The following is a 23,457-nucleotide window of genomic DNA, read 5'->3' on the forward strand; positions in this document are numbered from 1 at the left end:
ACTCAGATACTTTAGATCGTAGGCGCGCAATAGTCCAAGAAAATCAGTTCAACCATTTGAAAGTTATCAGGTCTTTTCGGTCTTTTCTAGTTACTGTAACCTTCACTTGTCGGGGGTGTTATAAATTTTTAATTTACACTTGTTATCATGAGATATATATTATGAAGAAGTCCTAAGGTAATAGGTATAGTTACTCGGTGTAGTTACTTTCTTCATTCCTAAGTAATTGAATCTTAGTCACCATTAAAAGTTACTGTTATTACTTAAGAAATTGGTGGCAATTAACTTTAATTAGTTTAATTGTTGTACCAAGTAACTGGAGTCACACTCTATTTTTATTTTGTATCTGTGTTGCTTGTATTTTTCATAGAAAATCTCTGAAGATCCCTTCTGTTTGTCCCTTGGTTGATATATTCGCGTTTTAAATTGCTAACTGATAGGCTTTTCTCAGTTCCCATCTAGCGCTTTATTACAGTTAGTCATGTTATTGTAAATGGTATAAATCTGATGAATAAATACGTTATATATTTTTTAAAATCATGTCAGCAGGCTAATAAAATACAGCAAGCCAATACATTTAATAAAGTTTACTCCAACCAAGTCACGCCATTTTTCTTATACGGAAATTGATTTATTTTCTCGCATTGAAATAGATTTTCTGTTCAATATTATTTTTACTACAATAAACCGGTCTTATCACAGGAATGTTGGTGATAAATCCAATATGGCGGTTATGAACAACGAAGATACGCAAAGTAAAAAAATTAACATAAATCTGTTGAGTTCGATATCAAATGAAATATATTATCATCAAATAGCACATCTATCCCTTAAGCTTAATTTCCGAAAATCTTGAAACATGTAATATGTATTTATTTACCTTTTCATTTTTGTCTGAAAGTCAAAAAAAACAATTTTCAGACTTTCATACAAATCACATAAAACTTAACCCCCTTAGGGATGGAATTTAAAAAAATCCTTTCTTAGAAGGCGCTTACGTCATAAAAAACCTAGGTAGGTTCCTACTGTCATCAAATGTCTAACCCAGCGGTTTATAGTCTATGCGTTCATAGATCACTCAGTCAGGACGTCTTTTTATATGTACTGTATAATAATGAACTGTTCATACGTAGCAGTATTTATAAGATTTTTAGTTTATGAGCTTTAACTAATTTTTATTGATAACCAAGTGAGTCATTTTGGCAACCCCTTTGCAAAATTAATGCATAATGATAAACTCAAATTTGGTTTTGAATAATAAGCAGACTGTGATTACATGCGGGGAGCAGACGAGGTCACAGAGGTGAGTCACGAAATTATAAAGTAAATTGATCAAGGATCAATTCCGATTTATAGATCGATGCGGGTCATAAACGATGCGATTAAAGCCATCGTCAGATGTGCCGACAAATCGGCTGTCTACACGTGACGAGAAAACCTGCAACTCCTATATCTACTTAAATTAAAACTAAGTATTTCGAGAATTCAGTTCTTCAGTTGCTAGTAGTTAAATTCGGGCTGAGATAGAGTAATCTGATGCTCCTTTTCAGGGAAGATTGTGAAAAGAAAACCCGTACTCATGTTATTAACAGTTCCAATTTTTTCAAAGGATCTAAATCCATAGAGCTTCTAGACCAAAAAAGTTGATAAGTCTGTAGATGTCATTCCATGTGGGTCGTAATAGTAACCAATGCAGCTAATAATAATGGGGGAAGATTGTTGAATCAAGGCTCAACACCGACCTCGAAACGTAACGATGAATGAACGCGAAGGCACATTGTTAACTGATAATATCTAACACGATACTATTGTTCCCAGATTTACGATCGCATGATGATAATAGACTAACCATAGTCACAGCCATAGTCTATACTTGGAATAGTTTTGAACGAAAATAAAATGAGCTTCAATGAAATTGCAAATCGGGATGCGAAAATTGTTATATCTCGAGATTGCTGTTATACATATAATATTATAAATGCGAAGAACCGTGATAGCTTAGTGGTTAAGACGTTCGCTTCGGTTTGATCCTTGCCCCGCACTTCTACTTTTGGGAGTTATGTGCGTTATAAGCAATAAAATATCACTTGCTTTAGCTGTGAAGGAATATGTCGTGAGGAAACCTGCATATATGAGAGTTCTACATATTGTTCTCAAAGATGTCAAGTCTGCCAATCTGCACTTATCCAGCGTGGCGGACTATAGCCTAAACCCTTTTCATTCTTAGGAGGATACCTGAGCTAATGATTTAAGTTTAACCTAAAATAAATTCAGATTAAGGTTAACGTTATTAGCTAATGTACTGTTTAAAACTAGACTAGAACATAAACGAATCAATTTCCAAATACATATTACACGCTTTGATAAGATACGTTATCACTATCAGAGGTAACCGACCGAACTTTCATAAGTACTCAATGTATATTGAAAAACATATTATCGAATATCGATGGTCACAGCCGGTTTGTTTCTGTGAAATGAGAAATTAAAATTTTCTGCTATTTCCGAATGGAAAGCAAAATGCAGGGTTCTCAAAGATAAAAGCGTTATGACTTTCAAACTCATAAAATCTATTTTAGATGTTTATTACAACATCAGACTGTCTGCCCGATTTAGTTACTCTATGCGCGTAATTTTCATGCATAAATAAAGTAACATTCGTATCTACCAGTCAACGTATCCTGATTCTGTATCAAGGAGGACCAAGCGCTCCAAAACCTTTTATAATTCATAAGACTGACACACAAGTTACATAGTCGTTAACCTTAAATGGAAATAGTTTTAAATGAGTGCTACTCGCTTAAATTGGCAACCAACCTGTGTTGTGGTTAGGTTTAGAATGAAGGACAATTAGACACGTATTCATAAATATTACTATAAGGTCTCACAGTGCACTAGAACATACATGTATGTCAAGATACAGAAAACCAAATCATAAACAACACTTGAGGGCTGAAACAATCTAGTTAAAACATTGGGAACCCAAGAGTAATACGAAGTAAGTATTGCTACCCTGCGAACACCAAAAACAACAACTCTTGCTGCTAACATTACTTTTTATTCATGAATCGGTCCGATAGTAGTAGAAGTAAGGTTTGTAAATAACGAATGACACAATCGTCCCCCGGAAGATCACATCCGTTTGGCAGCGGCTCAACTGAACCGTGTAAATATAGATGCAAAACAAATTGCATCTATTTCAGGACGGATTCTCCCTTTTCAAGTTTATTTCTGTTTCTCGTCTTAATTATTTTTAATACTTGGATGTCTTTGAAGTGTGTTAATATTTCTGTAGGGATCAATTCATCAGGAAATCACTACCCATATCATAGATGCGAAAGTGTGTTTGTTGGTTGGTTTGTCCTTCAAAACGTCGCAACGGATCGACGTGATTTTTAGGGTTCCGTACCTCAAAAGGAAAAACAGAATCCTTATAGGATCACTTCGTTGTCTGTCCGTCATGATACCTATAGGGTACTTTCCGTTGACCTAGAATCATAAAATATGGCAAGTAGGTAGGTCTTATAGCACAAGTACAGGAAAATATTTTTGTATTTTTTTTTGTATTTTTTGTAAATCTCAAAACCGCGAATTTGTGGTTACATCATTAAAAAAAAATTAAAATATGTTTCAATTTTCAAAGTAAGATAACTATACCAAGTGGGGTATCATATGAAAGGGCTTTACCTGTACATTCTAAAACAGATTTTTATTTATTTTTATGTGTACTTAATAGTTTTTGATTTATGGTGCAAAATGTCGGAAAAATACCCGAGTAACCGAACCCTCTGTGCGCGAGTCTGACTCGCACTTGGCCGGTTTTTTGCATGTGTGAAAGACCTGTAGAGCGACATCGCGTTGATTTTTAACCTGAATCCACGCGAAGTCGTGGGAGTAAGCTAGTTTAAACTAATTGCATCTATTTTTGAGTCTACTTTTAATTTTAATGCTACATCCATAAAGTTTTTACGATTTAGATTTTCTTTATGAATTGTCTGGTTATTAGATTCATTCAACTTCAACGGAACTTAACGGAGTTTTAAGGACATCTCAACTTCAAATACCTATAAATAAAAGTTATTCAAGCTTTTAGTTTCCATTTTATGTATTTCTGCCAAGATAAAAATTTAAATTATGCGGGATGCCTGTGCAATAAAGTTTCAAGTCTTGCAATACTCTATGGCATTTCGTTTAAAATATCTAGTATCTGCTACTCGTACTAAAGTAGTCATAATAATTAATTTTTCCTCAGTAATGGATATAAGTTTAGTGTTTAACTGGATTTTAAACACTACTTTATCGAATGTAACAGGAAAATGATTGTAAAATATAAACATTTTGCTAATCGTTATGCCAGTTAAATGTACTTACTTGTTATTAGTACTGTATTTTAGTAGTTTTTCTTTACGTACTTACGGTCATTTAAAAGTATTAAAACGTATTTTATGACCCTTGGGTATTTTATGTCTGTAACTGTACATACTTTCACGACTTCTGTGGCGGGTCTTATTATGGAAGGTCCGGGGTCGATTCCCGGCAGAGGTTTGGAACTTTATCTATACATATAATAAAATTGTAGAAAAGTGGTGTCTGTACAATGGAAATATATAAAAAAAAAGTAGCAGGGGTTGTTATTATATCGATGCCGAACCCGAAATTGTAATTAATTTTTTTTTTGTCTGTTTGTCTGTTTGTCTGTGTGTTTGTGCACGCTAATCTCAGAAACGGCTTATTCGATTTAGATACGGTTTTCACTAATATATTGTAGTAAGCTTCACTTAGGATTTAGTGTTTATTTCATGTCAATCGGTTCATAAATAAAAAAGTTATATCAATTTAAAGAATCACGGCGAACATTTTTAACGTACAGAGTACGTACTACACGCCTCGCGCCTGAGCGTCCGTGGCTATAATATAAAGCGCGGTCACTATTCCACGCGAACGAAGTCGCGGGCACAGCTAGTAATGACTAAATCTAGTCTGGTCTACTACTACTACTGAAGCCAGGCTATTTAGCGTTCCGTTACTATGCCGTACAGAAACCAAAGAGGTATGACTTTTATAAAAACTGCCATACCCCTTCCCGATTAGCACGCTTCCATCTTCGACTGCATCATCACTTGCCACCAGGTGACATTGCAGTCGTGGGCTAACTTGTAGCTGAAAAAAAAAAATAGCGGTAAAGTGCCCGGGAACAAGTTGAGCATTGATGCGATTGGCTGGCGACTGGCGGGTGCGCACGATTGGTTGATCAGTCGGCGTGGGTGCACGCGATGGGTTGATACGTCGACTTTCGCTTCCCAGATTCGTCAACTTACTCCGACTACACCTCTTCGGGTCCAAGTTGTTTGCCGGGCACTATAATCAACTCTAATTAGTGTGAATAAACAAATAAATAAATCTTTATTGACACAGAAGTTTAACAGTCATTTTGCGTTAGCCTCCACACTAGGGAACCTGTATGAGACCTTATAGGTCGAAGTTACGATTTGTGTTTCGAAACAGCGTTTATGGCTAAATTATAATAAATTTATTCATGACTCTATCTCCCCAACATGGTATTAATTAAAATATGCCTCATTCTAGTTGCTAGCCTTTATCTTTATATTATAGTGAAAGTTCCAGCTAAGTATGTAGTTTCCGTAAAACGGTTGTGAGGAAATACTTATACAGTATCTTTACTATGTACATAATATAATATTCAAATAGGAAAGTACGCGTTAAACACATACATACTTTATACCTAAAAATCCTCGTAACACAGGTGTTTTTTTAACCCCCGACCCAAAAAGAGGGGTGTTATAAGTTTGACGTGTGTATCTGTGTATCTGTGTGTCTGTGTATCTGTGTATCTGTCTGTGGCATCGTAGCGCCTAAACGAATGAACCGATTTTAATTTACTTTTTTTTGTTTGAAAGGTGGCTTGATCGAGAGTGTTCTTAGCTATAATCCAAAAAAATTGGTTCAGCCGTTTAAGAGTTATGAGCTATTTTCTAGTTTTCTTGTAGAAAAGAAGGTTAGATAACCCTTAGGTTCATAATATTCAAGTGTCAATTGACAAATGTCAAGTTGTCAAGATGGACGTTGCCTAGATATCCATAATTATTTATTTGAAAATGATTTGTCGGGGGTGTTGAAAATTTTTAATTTACACTTGTCATTATTTTACCTCATTCCTGAAAGTTATAGACTAGTGCATTGTTTCGAATTACCCTCAATGTAAAAAGCTAGCGGCGTCTCTCGGGTGTAATTTTTGAAAATCCTTTCTTAGTGGGGGGGGGGTCTTACATGCAAAATCTCTTTCTAGAGAAACGATATAAACTGACTGACTAACTAACAGTCATCTACCTTTTTCTACAACCATAGTTTGGAAGTACTTATCGACTTGATGAAAGTTAAGTCAGACTTAAGTGAGAATTAAGTCAGAGTAAAGTCAAAAAGCGCTCTATAGATCACACCCTTAGAAAGGACTTTGAAAAATCTTCTTATAATCGATTTCCATTGGAAGTAAATCGAAGCGAAATTCTAAAATTTTAGATAGCATGTTAATCTCGTATATAAACATAAAGCACAATTTTTTTATCGATAAAAAAATACGCGAGTTTTTTTGTACTTTTGTCGTTGTCAACGTGAATCGACCTAATTAGAATAGGAGATGATGAGAACCACGTGGGCTAGTGTATTTTTTTTTAAAAGAATATTAGTCAGTTTAATCATGACTATAAACTTCCCTTTTCCCCTCCAACTAAGCGTAAAGCTTGTGCTAGGAGTGGGTACGACAATATTGCAACGGGTGGAGTTTGAACCGCCGATCTTTCGGATTTCAGTCCACTCCTATAACCGTTGAGCTATTGAGGCTTACAGGCAATTATAAATTGTAATGTCAATTGCAGATGAACGTCCGGGTGACGACGATGGACGCGGAGCTGGAGTTCGCGATCCAGCAGACCACCACGGGCAAGCAGCTCTTCGACCAGGTGGTGAAGACCATCGGCCTGCGCGAGGTCTGGTTCTTCGGCCTCCAGTACACCGACTCCAAGGGTGACCTCACCTGGATTAAGCTCTACAAGAAGGTTAGTACTTTGTTTAGTTCAGTACTAACAATACTAATACTAATAAGTTACATAAATTACTTATCCACTTAATCTTTTTTTGTTTTTTTGATATTTTTAAGGGGATTTTAAAGTGACCATATAGGTCAGGCCAGTCACATCGTTACAAACTAAATAATGTGTAGTAGATTTGTTTGAATTCTTTATCCGTGGTGAAAATGTGTAACTTTCATACCTACTGTGGAGTACAATGTCAACACTTCACGATTCCTAGGCTTAAAGTTTATTAACCACGTCTCAGAAGATTTGGATGCCTAGGTCATAAGATGAAACTGTGTAGTCTTTTTTTTTTTTTTTTTTTTTAATCTTTATTTTGTGATGGGGCTTTATCACTTTGTGATAATGTCGCCCCCATGAGCAAATCAACCTTTATATAAAACCTTAATCACTAAAAAAAAACAATATTTGAAAGTATTATACGTACTAAAGTTACTGGGCTGCAAATAATAATGCACACAACTTCTTAGCCTGCTCCGATAAGGGGCAAGCTAAGAAGCTGTTGCATACCCCCACATCCATGAGTCGAGGAAGCACTCGTCGACGTAGAGCCGCGTTCCGCTCACACTCCATCAGCACGTGTTGAGCATCGTCTATGACTCCACAAACTGTGCAGTTTGGGGAGTCAGTTTTACCCATTAAATATGTGAACTTGCTCGACGGAATGTGACCAGAGCGCAGTCTGAGTAATGCAACTACGTATTTCCTCTTAACTTTGTCAAACCATGGGTACCGAAGAGGCTCACTCTGCAGAGTCTTATACCAAATACCTTTAGTTAGTGAACGTTCATCAAAATATTCACGCCATGCTTGCGTACACATCATCTTCACGCTTCCAAGGAGGTCAGAAGGCAAAGGTAAACAAGAGTACGGTGTACCGTCACGCGTCGCTTGTCGGGCAGCAGCGTCAGCCTCTTCGTTTCCCGCTATCCCTATATGTGAAGGAATCCATTGTAGAATTACACTTTTCTTTGATTCACGTAATTTACAAATAGCATCTATGATAATCATGGCTATCGGAATGCCTCGACAACTCGAGGGTATCTGAGCCAAATGTTGGATACTGCTTTTCGAATCTGTAAATATAACGAAATTCTCTCTGTCTATTTTCATTATGTGTGAAAGTGCTTCTGCAATAGCTATAAGTTCACAATTCATGATGGAAACGTTAACATTAATTTTAAATTTAGTAGCAACAACCATTTGTGGATCATAAAAAGCAGCTCCTAGACATGTTTCATCCTTAGACCCATCCGTGTACAATCTGTAGTGTGATCCGTATATACTATTAATAAATTCCAAACATTTCATTTTAAGGTCCATGACATTAAGTTGTCTTTTAGCAGCGTCTATCCCAGTAATTTTAGTACAAATAACGTCTGACAAATCAATATTACTGACCCATGTACTTAAAGTAAATACATCAGGAATTGAATTACAATACATCGGGGTTTCTTTATAAGTTCTATATATGTCTACTAATAATGGTAATTTTTTATTCCTCCAGTAATATCCGTGGCATAGGCGGGAAAGCTCTTCTAAAATGTTGTTAGTTATGTTGTTATTTGTAATATTAAATCTCAAATAAAACTTGCCTGCAAGAAATCGTCTACGAACTGTAAGCGGTTGAATACATAGCTCACTTTCCATCACATGGATGGGTGTGCTCTTAATAAATCCTCCTACAATCCTCATTGCTTGGTTCTGTATGCGATCTAATTTAAGTAAATGACTGTTAGCACTAGTATGATAAAGAAAGCTGCCGTAATCAATTCTACTTCGGATAATAGCTATATAAAGTCTACGGAGGTGTTTGGGATGAACGCCCCATTTAGAGCCTGCCAGAATTTTAAAAATATTTAAATGTTTATTAATTTTGTCACGAATTTCATTAATATGTTTTGTCCATTTTAAAGAACTATCCAACCACATGCCAAGATATTTTACACAATCAACTTGTTCAATGATGTTATTATTAATATTTAAATTAATTCTTTTCCTAGTTCTGCCTCTGCTAAACACACATACCTTTGTTTTTCTATCAGAAATATTTAAACCTAGCTCAGCAATAATATTTTGGAACGAATCTAACGCATTTTGCAAAGAAGAGATAGATTCTGTAAGTTGTTTCTGGCAAATATAAAGAATAAAATCATCTGCATACTGGGAAATAAATACTTGGTTGATATTTTGGCACACTTTTATAGTAGCTGCGTTAAACAATATAGGCGATAAGGGATCCCCTTGGGCAATACCTATGCCAGTAGATCTACTCAATATTTTATTATCACTCGTTATTATTGACAGATTTCTCTGATGTAGATATTGCCAAAGATAATTGCATAAAAGGGATCCTACACCAAGATTATCCAGAATAGTAAGAAGTGCGGATACATCTACTGTGTTATACGCACTCTTGATATCTACAAAACAAGCAAGTGTTGGCAGGCCTTTAGAAAAACTAATCTGAATCCTAGAGACCAATCTGGAAAGTCCATCATAACACGACTTATATCTTCTGAAACCTGTGGTATTTTGCGAAAGATAATTATTCTTTTCTAAGAACCATTCCAATCTACGCGTTATAATCGTGTGAAGTATTTTACATAAGCAAGATATCAAAGCGATTGGTCTAACACTAGAATTCAAATTATTATTATTGCAGCCCGATTTCGGTACGGGCAGAATTCTCACGTTTCTCCATTGTTCCGGAATTATGCTCGATTTTAAAAAAAGATTATATAAAGATGTAAGTACTTTTTTACCAGCAAGAGGCAGATGTTTGATCATTGAATAGGAAATATTGTCTTGGCCTGGGGCAGTATCTTTATTTTTAATAGAATTGATAACTTCCTGTACCGAAATCGGTGCACTTAGGTTTGTATTAACAGAGGTGAAAATAGGGGTCGGTGGATCAACATAATCTGGCGCTAAATCTAACAACAATGCATCGGCTTTATCATAATCTATAGTAGATCTACCTAATCTACGACCTTTAACCCAATTCATTTGTCTCCACATATCACTTGACGTCGTAATATTATCTATATTGTTACAAAATTGTTGAAATGATTGGCAGCTACCTCTACGTATATCTCTTTGTGCTATGCTGACCTTTCTCTGTAAAGCGCTGAGGTTCTCCGGTGTAGGGTTTCGCCTGAAAGTGGCCAGAGCCCGTCTTCGCTGCGCAACTGTATGCGACAGTTCCGGTGTCCAGTACGGTTTGGGTATGAATTTTTTCTGATGCAGGGGATTTTCGCAGACTTTTATCGTAGGCATGAATTCATCAGCTGCTCTACTTACAATATCTATAAATTTATTGTATGCATTTTGAGGATCTGAGGGAAGAGAAAGGTTCAAGAGTTCTGATTCTATTCTGTTTGTATATGATGCCCAATCTGCTTTCTTGTAGTTTCTTCGTTTGGTAAAATTTCTTAAACATTCAATTACAGTACTAATTTTTATTAACATGTGATCGCTCTCTAGATTTTCATTCATCACTTCCCACTTGAATTTTAAAGCCAAATCCGTGGATATGATAGACAAATCTGGAGAAGTTCTCTGGACAACACCATCAACCAATTTTATTCTTGTGTTTTTTCCATCATTAAGAGAAAAAAAGTTATTGTCCAGGATGGAGTCAAAAATTTGGTTTCCACGTGTATCTATTTTCGATGACCAATTGGAGTGATGGGCATTAAAATCCCCTGCTATTAGTGTCTTTTGATGAAGTAAAGAAAAAATTTCATCCCAATCATTTTTGGTTGTTCTTACTGATGACGGACAGTAAATAGAAATTATATTTTCTATGTACGCGCAATTAAAAAGTTTAACGTGAATGGCTTGTATTTGCCTATTGGAGATGTTAAGATCGCAAAGAATTGCTTTTATAGATTTATGGGTTAATATAGCCGTTCCTCCATAACCGTCTTCGCGATCTGCTCTGAAGATATTGTAGCCACTAATTCTAAAAGAACTTTCAGGATCAAGCCATGTTTCACTTAGTATAGCTATGTGTATTTTTTCTTGGCTAAGTAAGAGTTCAAACTCCCTTTTTTTAGGTCGCAGGCTTTGACAATTCCATTGTACTATGTTAATTTTTATGTGCTCGTATCGGTTACCCATTGTCTAATAACCGAGAAGAAAGGCAGCTGAGTTAAGTAGTTCAATACAAAATGTTTGACCGCTTCAAAAATTATCGTGGCACAGGTTTTTATTTTTTCCTCTATAGTTAGCTTACTATCACATATTTTGTCCTTCATTTGTTTTAGTATTTTCTTCCAGTTAAATTTATTTGTTTCATGTTTAGAGCTGTCTTCTTTGGTATGATAACTTCCATTTTCATTTTCACAAAAGAAATTAGTATCTTCATCTTCCCTTGATTCATGTTTCTCTTTCTGACTCTTTCGTTTTGTGGTATTTTTTTCTTGTTCACTCTTTCGATTCCCTTTATCCTTCGATTTCTTTTTTAATACCTCAGCATAAGTATTTTCAGCATAAGATGTCGTTGCCTCAGTACTAAAATATTCATTTGTGTACTCGGCATCTACTTTAGAGTCGGAATCTTCTGTGTCGCTCTGATGACTTGTCTGTTCCGGTCGTACATATATGGTTAGCGCCCTTTTGTACGAACAATTAAATTCTGCCATTAATTCTCGAATGCGTTTTTCTTTCTTATATATAGGACAAGTATGAGATAGTGCCATATGTTTACCATGACAGTTACTACATTTGAATGTTGTGGCAGTACAATTATCATGGTAACCACTACATTTTGGGCAAATCACTTTATTAGAAGGACAGAATCTAATTTTATGTCCAAATCTCCAGCATCGCGCACACTGACTGACTGGGTATTCATAAGGGGTTACGGTGCTTACTGTTTCAAAAATATATACCTTTGTTGGCAATGTTGATCCCTTAAAACATATTCTTATAACTTCTGAGGGTTCCCAATGACCATCACTGCTGTTTCTACGTTTCAGTCTTTTAACTCCTATAATATCTATTTCACATTTTAGACTTTCCAATATTTCTTCATCAGTTACATCCAAATCAATATTTTTGATTACCCCATAAGTCTCCTTGATGTCAAAGGTCCTTTGACATTTAAACCCATTTTCTTTCATAAATTTTGACTCCATTAACTTGTCTGCACTGCTATCATTGCTGAATTGTATAACAGCTTTGTATGCACTAATATATTTGACCCTTGTAATGTCTTGTATATTTTCAGTCTTTAATATTTTCGCTAATTTAAACTGTTTAGGCAGCATCCCCGATGAAGTGCTCGTTATGTTTATCTCTATTTTATCTTCCGGTATCCTGATAGATTCGTCTCCTATATGTGGTCGAGCTAATCGTTTGCCTCGCCTATTCACCGTAGTCCAAACCTCCTCTTGGTCTACTGGCCTGTTTCTCTTAAGCGATCTTGATGTATCCATGCTATTTTCTTCCTCTATAGGTTCGTCACAAGTCGGTCTTGACGTATCCATACTATTTCTTTCCTCTATGTTCTCGTCTATGATCTCCATATTCGCACTATTACTTGTCACCTCACTATTATAGATCCTTGCATAATATCCAGCTATACAGTTAGCAGTCTGCTCTTCGATTGATATCACATTATCGTGCTTCTCGCTGTTCATTTTGTATTAACATTATAAAGCGAAAACGCATCAACACGATCTCGCGGAACAACGTGAAACCGGTTCGGGATCGAACAGAAAGCGCGTCCTCCAGTGCTGAGCGACCGCGCGCGACTGTGTAAAGTCTGTTCACTAACATAGTGTCGCTACACCTGCAGGCGCACTTATTATTTTGCTTTTATTTTATTATTTTTTATTGTTTGTTAAATAAATGTTTTCTTTTCTAATAATTAAATAGAATTATATGATTATTATTATGGTTATTGTAATAAAATACCAATATAAATAATAAACACAAGTTAGGTAGCGAAACTATGTTAGTGAACAGACTTCAACTTTTTTACTGTCAAATATTGGACTGAAAATATGTCTACCTAGATTTAGATTATCTTTCAAACGCGGCAATTTAATAAAGGTAACGAGGTTGGTTTGTGATTACATACCTATTCAAAATTCCAGCTATATACTTTCATTCAAGGATGAAAACTCTACAATTATTATTATACAATACAGGAGGAGGTAAATATAGACGAATGTATAGTCACCTTTATGTATAAAAGTTAAAAGCATAACGAAACTTTTACTTTTAAATTAAACAATCTTACAATAGTTTTAGTTTAGTGTTGGATGAAGTTCACCTTTGTTTGACTTTCCGTTTTTATGCTCTCGTACATAATATTATGCTCCTGAACATGCGCAGGCGTCTGAAACTTGACGCTCGTGTGATTCCGATGTAAGGCTTATTTTTAGTTGTAACGCTGGCTTTACAAGATCAAGTTTGCAGCGGACTTACCAGGCGCGGATCCAGGCCTCCAAAAAGGTTGTGGGCACAGCAAAGGAGTAATGAACTTGCTCATGATCGACAAAGTGCATCCCAACAAAGGAGATGTTTACAAAATATATGACGCCCTGACCAAGATTTTTTACAGTGTACCTATAGCTCCTCGTGGGCAAAGCCGTACACGTAAATTAATAAACCTTTAAAATGTTATTTTTTTCGACTCACAAAAATTACAAAAGTAAATAAATGTCTTTGTTTGCACATCACAGAGTCATATTTTAGACTCTAACTTCTAAAACGATTTTGATGAATTTTTTACAACTTTAAAGCCGACCGCGAAAGTATGACATTACAATTATTAATCTGTTAGGGTCGTGGGCATGCCCATCGTGGCCACAACGGTGGATCCGCGCTTGAAGGCGGACGCCGCTTCAAGTCTGCTGCAAACTTGTCGGTGAAATTGATCGTGTATGGCCAGCGTTACATAAGTTCAAGTTTGCGTACGTTGAATCGATATTCGTGAAAACATTATGTTCTCCACGATTTATTGCTGAGATTACGGTTTTGCGTGCGTTTGCCAAATGCTCTACATTAATAAATAATCGATTTATTACTCGTGGCGTGATTTGTGGAGACGGGGATATCGAATGTTTCTACACTTAATTTTTTTTTAATGGTACAAAAGAGAGCTGGGTATTGCAATAGCCGATACAATGATAAATGAAATAAAAATTATAAGATGAGCACTTGACTTACTAGCAAAAAAATTCAAAAACAAAAATCGATTAGCTTAAAGTTAAAACTGAAAAGTTAGTAAAAAAAATTTGCTAGAACATCTTTTTCGTCTTACTTATATTTAGGGAAAGAGATATGAAAAACGTCTTTTTGAGATAAGAAATCATTGTATTGGTTGCAACATCTTATGTGTTATATTTACATGTCTTGTCCTATATTTGGTGCAATGCAAAACAAATTTTGAATGCCTGGTCATTTTTACAGATATTTTAGAGATTTTTATTCCTATACTTTTAAATAACATTCTTTTTATCGATGAAATAATTTGTGGTGACGACCTCAAGAGATCTATACTTGTATCACCGGTTGCGTCAATTGGTCAAATTATCTCTGTAGCGGGGAACGGGTTTTTCAATGTTTTATCGTCAAGAAAGAGATGACCTTTGGTTGATCACTTTTTTTCTAGTATACATTATTAATATCAACTATCGTATAGAATGCTGGTACTGAATATTGTATATCTTCTTTAACCGAATTTGAAAGAAAACCCTATTTTTCAGGTTTTTTTTACCGGCGAATCTGTAGCAACTATCGACTCTACCACATGTTCTGTAATCTTTGTCAATCAAAAAAAATCAATTTGTATAATTTACTAGCTTATGCCCGCGACTTCGTCAGTTTTTGACTACACCAAACCCCCGATAGGGTTTGAATTTTTATAAATCCTTTCTTCGCGGTTGTCTATGTCATAATAGGCATGGAAATTTTTGCCCGATGCGTCCAGTAGTTTTATCTGTGCGTTAAGGCTATCCTTGCCAACGATCCCCCGTCGATTTCCTACGTATGATATTATTGTTCTTATCTCTATCTGCCCTGGTTCGTGCATTCTCGGTTCCTAGATCGGTACATTTGTGATAACCAAATTTCAAATTGCTGTGATTGGCTGAATTTACCATGTTCTTGCTGCGACAGTGAGTTTGAGCCACTAGCGGAACAATGTTAGCCGGTCAGAAATGATTGCAATTAGTCAACCTGTTTGACGTCCGTGTTCTGTTTTCGATTACAAAAAAGAAAAAATTGTTGTTGCAATCATCAATTTTAGCAAATAGTGAAAGAGAGTCGGCCAATCAGAGGTCACAACTACCGTCACACTTTCTGTCACACTATGGCAGTAGGCATACCGAGTAATGAAAACAATTTTTCATTCTGTCTAGGTCGAAGTAGGGTTGCCACCTGGCTCTTTTTGATTTACAGGCTACCACCATCAAAAATACGGGGTTTAGATTTGAAGAAATTTGAAATTTTGAAGTATTTGAAGAATATATATATAGGCGGTGTTTCTCTCTGAAATGCATGGAAAGCCTATTTAGATATTTCAGTTTATTTATAAGTTTTGTATTTTTTCTCTGTATGTTGCCGTATCTTGATTGGTGAACTGTGTTTGCAATGTGGTTTTAAATAAAAGATTTATTTATTTAAATAGCTTTTAAAAACTCTTAGTGTTGTAAAGCAAAATGTTATACATTTCATGCATACAATCTTCTCATTTCAACTTAAAATTACATTTAATTTGTAATTCCACCTTCACAGTATCAATACTATGGCCGTGGCCAGGAATCGATTGCGGGAGAGGTTTTATTAGGGCCGGAACTGAATCCTGTCATGAGGAAAAAAACATTCGCTCAACTTTATGGGCTAATTACCTGGTTAGTGGAATTTCGCCTTTCAATTTGACAGTGAGATAAAATACAACAATAAAAAAGCGCGAGCGCAGTGAGCGTAAGTGTTTTTGGTTCAATACAGAAAAAATTAAAATGAAAGGGAAACGAGTGTAGCCATAGCAAGATTTTATTTTTAAAGCTTCCTATCCATACTAATATTACGAATACGACAGTATATCTATTTGCCTATCTATTTGTTACCCTTTCACGGCCCATCTTCTTTACCAAAATTTTGGTACTTACTATTCAGAGGTAACTTGCATCCCAGACATTTTTTTTAGGCGGCTTTTTAGCCCGGAAAATCCCCTACGGAATTTTTAAAAATCTAAATTCATGCAAACGAAATTGCGGGGTTTACACCAAGTAATAGAAATTCAAAGCGCGAGTGAAGTGAGCGCGAAATATTTGATATATTTCCAAAAAAAAATTGGTAAGCAAATGCAAGAAATAGTGTAAGTATTATTTTAGGCTTAGGTTTTTGACGGATTCCCAGGCGCAGTCGCCATTTCGAAATTTCTGGTCTGGTGGGAGGCTTCGGTCATGGCTAGTTATATGGTTAGTATGGCCCTAACGGCCAAGAAATTAGACTGCATCATCACTTACCACTAGAAAAGATTAAAGTCACGGGCTAACTTGTATAAAAAAAGGCTTACATCCTCAAACCAAGCCCCGCCGCCTTGGCTACGACCATGATCAATATCGAGTGGGTTTCGGCTACGCATTGCCGCAAAAGGAAAATATTCTTTCTACTGGACATAACGTCAGTGTTTGATTTCGCCAGTCAGCTCCTGCTGAATTTGTAAAAAACCGGCCAAGTGCGAGTCAGACCCACGCACCGAGGGTTCCGTATTCGGGTATTTTTTCCGACATTTTACTCGAGAAATCAAAAACTGTTATGCATTAAAAAAATATGCATAAAAATAAATAAAAATCTGTTTTAGAATGAACAGGTAAAGCCCTTTCATATGATAACCCACTTGATATATGTAGTTATCTTACTTTGCAAATTGAAAATACTAATATTTGTTCATGAACACATGACAGACGGATAGAAGGACAGATGGACAGATGGACAGACGGAAAGACTGATAGACTGACAGACAACGAAGTGATCCTATAAGAGTTCTTTTTTGCTTTTGAGTTACGGAACCCTAAAAATATTTAGTTTTATTTGCCCCGTATTTTATTTTCATAATTACAGGTTTCTGTATCCTGAAATACGGGGTAACCAGTAAAATACGGGGCCTCTGGCAACCCTATTCGGAAAACACTGTCACATTCAAGTTAATGTCAAATATTTTGTTTTCAATTACAGAAAGCTGCATCAATCATTATTACAATATTTTCTTTGTTGTGATTGGCTGAATTTTTGAGTTTCAGCCAATAAACAGACTGTTTGCCAATTAAACGTCATAACAATATAAATGCCAGAAAGTTTAACCAAATAAAACAAACTTAATGAGAACCTAGTGAGAATGCAAACGGCACACAATTTATAATACATATTGTGTTAGTCGTATATAATAGATATTATAGTAGTCGTTCACTTTGGTAATAGTCAGATTGTCATCAGTAAAATTGATATTGGTCGATGTATCGTAAATTATTGTTTCGGTGACAAATATTTTTATTATCTATTTATCTTTGAACAGAATGGAATAGAATGAAATGGAATGGAATACAATGATAAATTTTTATTCCTGTAAACTTTTAGGTAAACTTCAAAGTGTTTTTGGATGGTCAGAAAAATTTACCACTGGTTCGGAATGCCGATCCTACGTTTTCTAGGGTTTCGTACCTCAAAATGAAAAACGGAACTCTTATAGGATCACTTTGTTGTCTATCTCTCTGTCTGTCGTGTGTGTCAAGAAAACCTCTAGGGTACTTCCCGTTGACTCAAAACCATGAAATTTGGCAGGTAAGCTAACTGCGTAATTTTGGGTAGTTTTTTTAATCGATAAAGAAAGTTTGCGACATTGTTCAATAAAAAATTTGGATTCCAACTCCTCAATCCTGATGTTGCAGGGGACCTGACTACTAAAGTTAATGGGATTTAAAAAGTGTCGATTATTAATTGATATTGAAGGTATCTATACCAAGTAAACACTTTGTCGTTGACCTCAACCCTGATGCTGTAAGAAATTGCATTCCTAAATCCTGGTGATCCCTCGGGATTTGAAAAGGATCATCCGTTTAAATATTCTTACGTGATACAGAAACAAGTTGCATCCCGGGGACGGGCTATTACGGAGAGGCAACTTTTGTTCTGGGAAATGAAAGGATCGGGATTTTTAAAAACCTAAATCCACGCGAGCGAAGCTGCGGGCATTAGCTAGTTGTAAATATATTTAGAAGCTACTATAAGATAATAGATAAGGTACTTATTTCCTTATATTTTTATTGTATGGCAGCGCGCGGTTTTAAATTATAAATTGCACGTCTTGTCCTTTTCTGTAATACATTTTTTTCTCAATATCTACCGCTTTATCTCATAGCAAGAGTCCGTAAGACATAATACAGTGAAAATAAGCAAAATATACAATTTTTGCAGTTTCCACGTCAGTACCTGTCGAATTTTTCTAACAGTGTAAGCAGCAGAGCTGAGTTTACCATCAAGTGTTGATATGTGGGTGTTCCATAGAAGCTTTGCATCTAACATTATACCGAGTAACACGGGGTTCTCCTTTATTTTCAACATATGATTATTTATCAATGAATTTATGTCATTTAAGGTCCTGGTATTGGGCAGTGTGAATTTAACACACTTAGATTTCTTTGCATTTGGAAGTAAATTGTTAGCAATAAATCAGAGAGTGACCTGTGATATGGCATTACATATAGTATACATTGTCAAAAATTATAATATTAAAGCTGTGCGTATTGCGTGAGGAATAGGTTGCAAGAGAGTTGCAACTTGCAGGGTTTGATGCATGCGCTATTGCCAGCAAACATGAGACATATTTTTATCTACAGGCAACGTCTACGCATAACGGTAGGTAACGCATACGTCTAACGCAAGTTGAAATGTACCAGTGTATTTAGTTAGACCTATCGACAAGTTTGGAGTTGGGTGCAGTCTAAATGTGGCCCGTGTGTTTAGACTGTCAGTTTCTGTCAGTTTCACGTGTCGTCCCCCGCACTTCACCACCCCGCTTGCACAAATCGAGACAGCACGAAATTTTCAAGATTTCTGGGTGTAATTTCTGGTTTTCGTAGTTCCCACATAATTATAACAATATAAAATATATAACGATAATTTTTTTACTACATAATATTCATTAAATTTTCTAGGTCTGTGGTTTTTCCAAATTTCATTAAATTGCTTCGTTGTCTAGAAAAACGAGCACAAAGTTGGGCCTTTTTTTTAAGAAAAATACAAATCTTTGAGCCCCTGTAATTTTAAAACTACATATTTTTAGAAAAATCTAAAACACCACAGACACAGATATTAGTTTCTAGACTATGTCTGCAAAATTTCATGGACTTTGGTTGCTTAATATTCAAATGAAATGGGAACTACGATTGTATGGAGTAAGTGACGGAGAGAGCTCTGTTAATAGATCAATCAGTCAGTCACCTTTTCCTTTTATATATGTATTTATATATGTATTATTTTTATTTTTTATGTAGCAGGTAAATCAAGTCGGGGAAATGTATTAACCCACTTGTCCAACAAAATCTAATTGTGATTCACGTCGAGGCGTGCTTCCGACATTTTGTTATTCTGCGTTCGGTATACACCGTTTTTCCTGTACCATGTCCTTTATCGACATTGACCCGCTAAAAGCAATGCCATCTTGTATATATGTGTGTAGGTACAGCTTGCCAAAAAGACAGTGGAAGCTGGTTAAGTAGGCTGTAAGGTTAAGTAAGGACATCCGGTTACAGAGTTTACTTAACGACTAGATGATGTCCGCGACTTCGTCCGCGTGGATTTAGGTTGTTTAAAACTCCCGTGGGGACTCTTTGCTTTTCCGGGATAAAAAGTTGCTTATGTCAAATTCCGGGACGTAAACTGCCCCTGTACCTAACATATAAATCGGATAAACGGATGAGCTTTTAAGAATCCCGTGGGAACACTGATTTTCCGGGATAAAAAGTAGCCTATGTCCGACCCCGGGATGTAAGCTAACTCTGTATCTTTTGTTAAAATCAGTTGAACTGTTGGGCCGTGAAAAGGTAGCAGACAAACAGACAGACACACTTTCGCATTTATCATATTAGTATGGATGGATAATAAATAGTTAAGAAGGGTTTATTCGTAGTGCCCTCCAAACAAACGTAGTTTAGCTCTATAGAATAGCTATAGTTAAGTTATAGTGGTCGTCGTATAGTTTCTGAGCCTGAGCTAAAACCTGTTATATTTTCACTTTACCTTAAAAGTGGCCTTGCTTTACCAAATTATTGCTTAGGATTTTCCCCATTTGTAGGTAGGTACCTCTGAATATTTTAACTTTATTATTTTCCTTCTATAAGCCTTCACAGATTTCCTTTCTTTTTGTGTTTCTATATTCATAACTAAACTTTAATAATTATTTTTCAAAGGTTTATTACCTACTATCTAATGCCCGTGGCTTCGCCCGCGTGGATTTCGGTTTTTAAAATCCCGTGGGAACTCTTTGATTTACCGCTATATATAATAGTCTATGTCCGTACCTGGGATGCAAGCTATCTCTGTACCAAATTTCGTCGAAATATTGAGAATTTTACTCTAATTGATGATGTTACTCTCTTCCTACGATGTTTTCCTTCGCCGATAAAGTGTTATCCAATTGCTTAGTACGCACATAACTCCGAAAAGTTAGAGATGCGTGCCTGGTATTGAACAACCGATCTCTCGAATAGGAGGCCAACCTTTTTTACGTTTTGGTCTGATGGGAGGCTTCGACCGTGGCTAGTTACCACCCTACCGGCAAAGCCGTGCCGCCAAGCGATTTAGCGTTCCGGTACGATACCGCCGTGTACGTTGGTACTTTAGTAGTGATCATCACTTATCAACAAGTGAGATTGCAGTCAAGGGCTAACTTGTATCTGAATAAAATAAAAAAAAGGAAAAACTTTTAAAGTTATAATTTGGCCATTAGCGTGGGTGGTGGATCTGACTCCTATGTAGTTAACCTGTGCTAGGATTCATTAAATATATGAGGCTAACGTCTTAATCATTAAGTTATCACCATTTAATTTTTAACCCCCGACCCAAAAAGAGGGCTGTTATAAGTTTGACGTGTGTAAGGTGGTTTGATCGAGAGTGTTCTTAGCTATAATCCAAGAAAATCGGTTCAGCCGTTTGAAAGTTATCAGCTCTTTTCTAGTTACTGTAACCTTCACTTGTCGGGGGTGTTATAAATTTTTAATTTACACTTGTATCAAATATGACTACGATGTTACAAGTGATCAGTGAATAGTGACAGACGACTGTCTGTATGTCGGCGGCCTACAACATTGTGTTCCGTACATTGTCCGATTTCCACGACAATTGAGTCTTCGAATGCCGTATTTCTATTCACTCGCGTTGTCTCCGCTCGGTGAATGGGTAAACAGCGCGCATACTCTTGACAGCGATTGCGATCTCGTACTGCAAACGTGTACTAAACTATGGTGATGACTTGCCATTGAATACTCAATACTTATGTACGATGGCAGAGTTGTTTCTTTTTTAACCCCCGACCCAAAAAGAGGGATGTTATAAGTTTGACGTGTGTATCTGTGTATCTGTCTGTGGCATCGTAGCTCCTAAACGAATGAACCGATTTTAATTTAGTTTTTTGTTTGAAAGGTGGCTTGATGGAGAGTGTTCTTAGCTATAATCCAAGAAAATCGATTCAGCCGTTAGAAATTTTTCAGCTCATTTCTAGTTAGTGTAACCTTCACTTGTCGGGGGTGTTATAAATTTTTAATTTACACTTGTCTTTTGTATGCTTAGATTTCAATCTTATAAGTTTGCGATTCCGAGTCTCATCATTGAAACTGAGACTTTAGAAGGTGCGCTAAGGGAGTTTGTTTTAAATCTAGTTCAATTTGTTTGTAGCATAAAATCTTTGTATCTTAACAATATGTTGAAACTCTGTGGACTTCGTATTGAAATCGGAATCCCTTCAAGAGTAAGACTGCGGGTACAGGTGTAATGTTACCAAACCAGTTCTTGGTTGTGGGTTACGGTACATTCCTATCGGTTCTGCATATTTGATTTTCGATGTTAGATGAAAATTATGGGCAAGATAAAGTACGCGTGTTTTTATCAAAAACTTATATACCGTTAACGAATTCGTATTAGCAATAATACTCGTAAGAATTCATGAACTGATTTTTTAACCCCCGACCCAAAAAGAGGGGTGTTAAAAGTTTGACGTGTGTATCTGTCTGTGGCATCGTAGCTCCTAAACTAATGAACCGATTTTAATTTAGTTTTTTTTTGTTTGCAAGGTGGCTTGATCGAGAATGTTCTTAGCTATAATCCAAGAAAATCGGTTCAGCCGTTTGAAAGTTATCAGCTCTTTTCTAGTTACTGTAAGCTTCACTTGTCGGGGGTGTTATAAATTTTTAATTTACACTTTTTATTGGGTGGGTTGGGTGTAAATAAAATGGCTAGTATTCTTCAGCAAAAATTATGATCACCCCGGGTAACGAAGCCTCTTCCTCTAACTCATGAAATGAGACCCAGGCTGATTATTATTTACTATATGTCCAAGATATATATTTTATAGTGCTGAGTGTATAGTATCTAAATTACAACATAATTGTGTAAATGGATTTCGTAACCGGATTTAGGAGTGTCAGACGGCATTATCATTAATAAATATAACAATGATAAGGCGCTAAAAACAAACATGCGAATGCGGTGGTAATTCCACTCGACTGTTTACTATTAATACCACCATTTGTAGCTGTAATTTCTTTGAGAAAAGAATTTAACAACGATCCGTGGTTTATCTTAGCCTGCTCGACCAAAGAGCCTCTATCTGAAGTCATCATCATGGTCATTATCAACTCATCGACGGACGTCCACCGCTGGATATTCATCTTTTGTAGGGATTACACACGCCTACAGGATTAAAGGAAGGATTGATGTACATATCTTGCCAATTATTCATTGACTACCTTCAAGAGCTTACAAGAACTTATTCATACCCGGCTACGGCAAAGCCAAAAGGAAAGGTTATGATTTTAGCAGTCTATGTATGTATGTTTGTATTTTATTCCACCGCATCGCCCGAATTAGCAAACGGATTTTGATGAATGAGGTGTCAATCCATTCGTTATTTTGGTTCGGGTGGCATAGTGTAGGTAACATTTGACGCCTGCCAGTGACGCCGAAACCTTGACGTTTTGTTACAAGTTCCATAACTGTCCAATGTCCATAGTACTATCATAGACGGATATCAAAAGATATGTTGCGTAGATTAACAAAATATTTGAAATATTTATTAGTACGTGACATAACGTATTAACATTAGAGATAGCTG

At 36.2% G+C, this 23,457-nt stretch overlaps 1 protein-coding gene across 4 annotated transcripts in view; it reads left to right on the forward strand.

Moving 5' to 3' along the window:
- Positions 1–23,457, forward strand: part of LOC123867576 (moesin/ezrin/radixin homolog 1) — a 74,691-nt gene that overhangs the window by 20,900 nt on the left and 30,334 nt on the right. For all 4 annotated transcript variants that reach the window (XM_045909668.1, XM_045909670.1, XM_045909671.1 and 1 more), the window contains one exon: positions 6,894–7,073. In XM_045909668.1, coding sequence (XP_045765624.1) covers positions 6,894–7,073 — 180 coding nt within the window. The remainder of the gene's footprint in view (positions 1–6,893; positions 7,074–23,457) is intronic.

Source organism: Maniola jurtina, chromosome 8 (assembly GCF_905333055.1).
Source record: "Maniola jurtina chromosome 8, ilManJurt1.1, whole genome shotgun sequence".
NCBI classification, from domain to species: Eukaryota; Metazoa; Arthropoda; class Insecta; order Lepidoptera; family Nymphalidae; genus Maniola; species Maniola jurtina.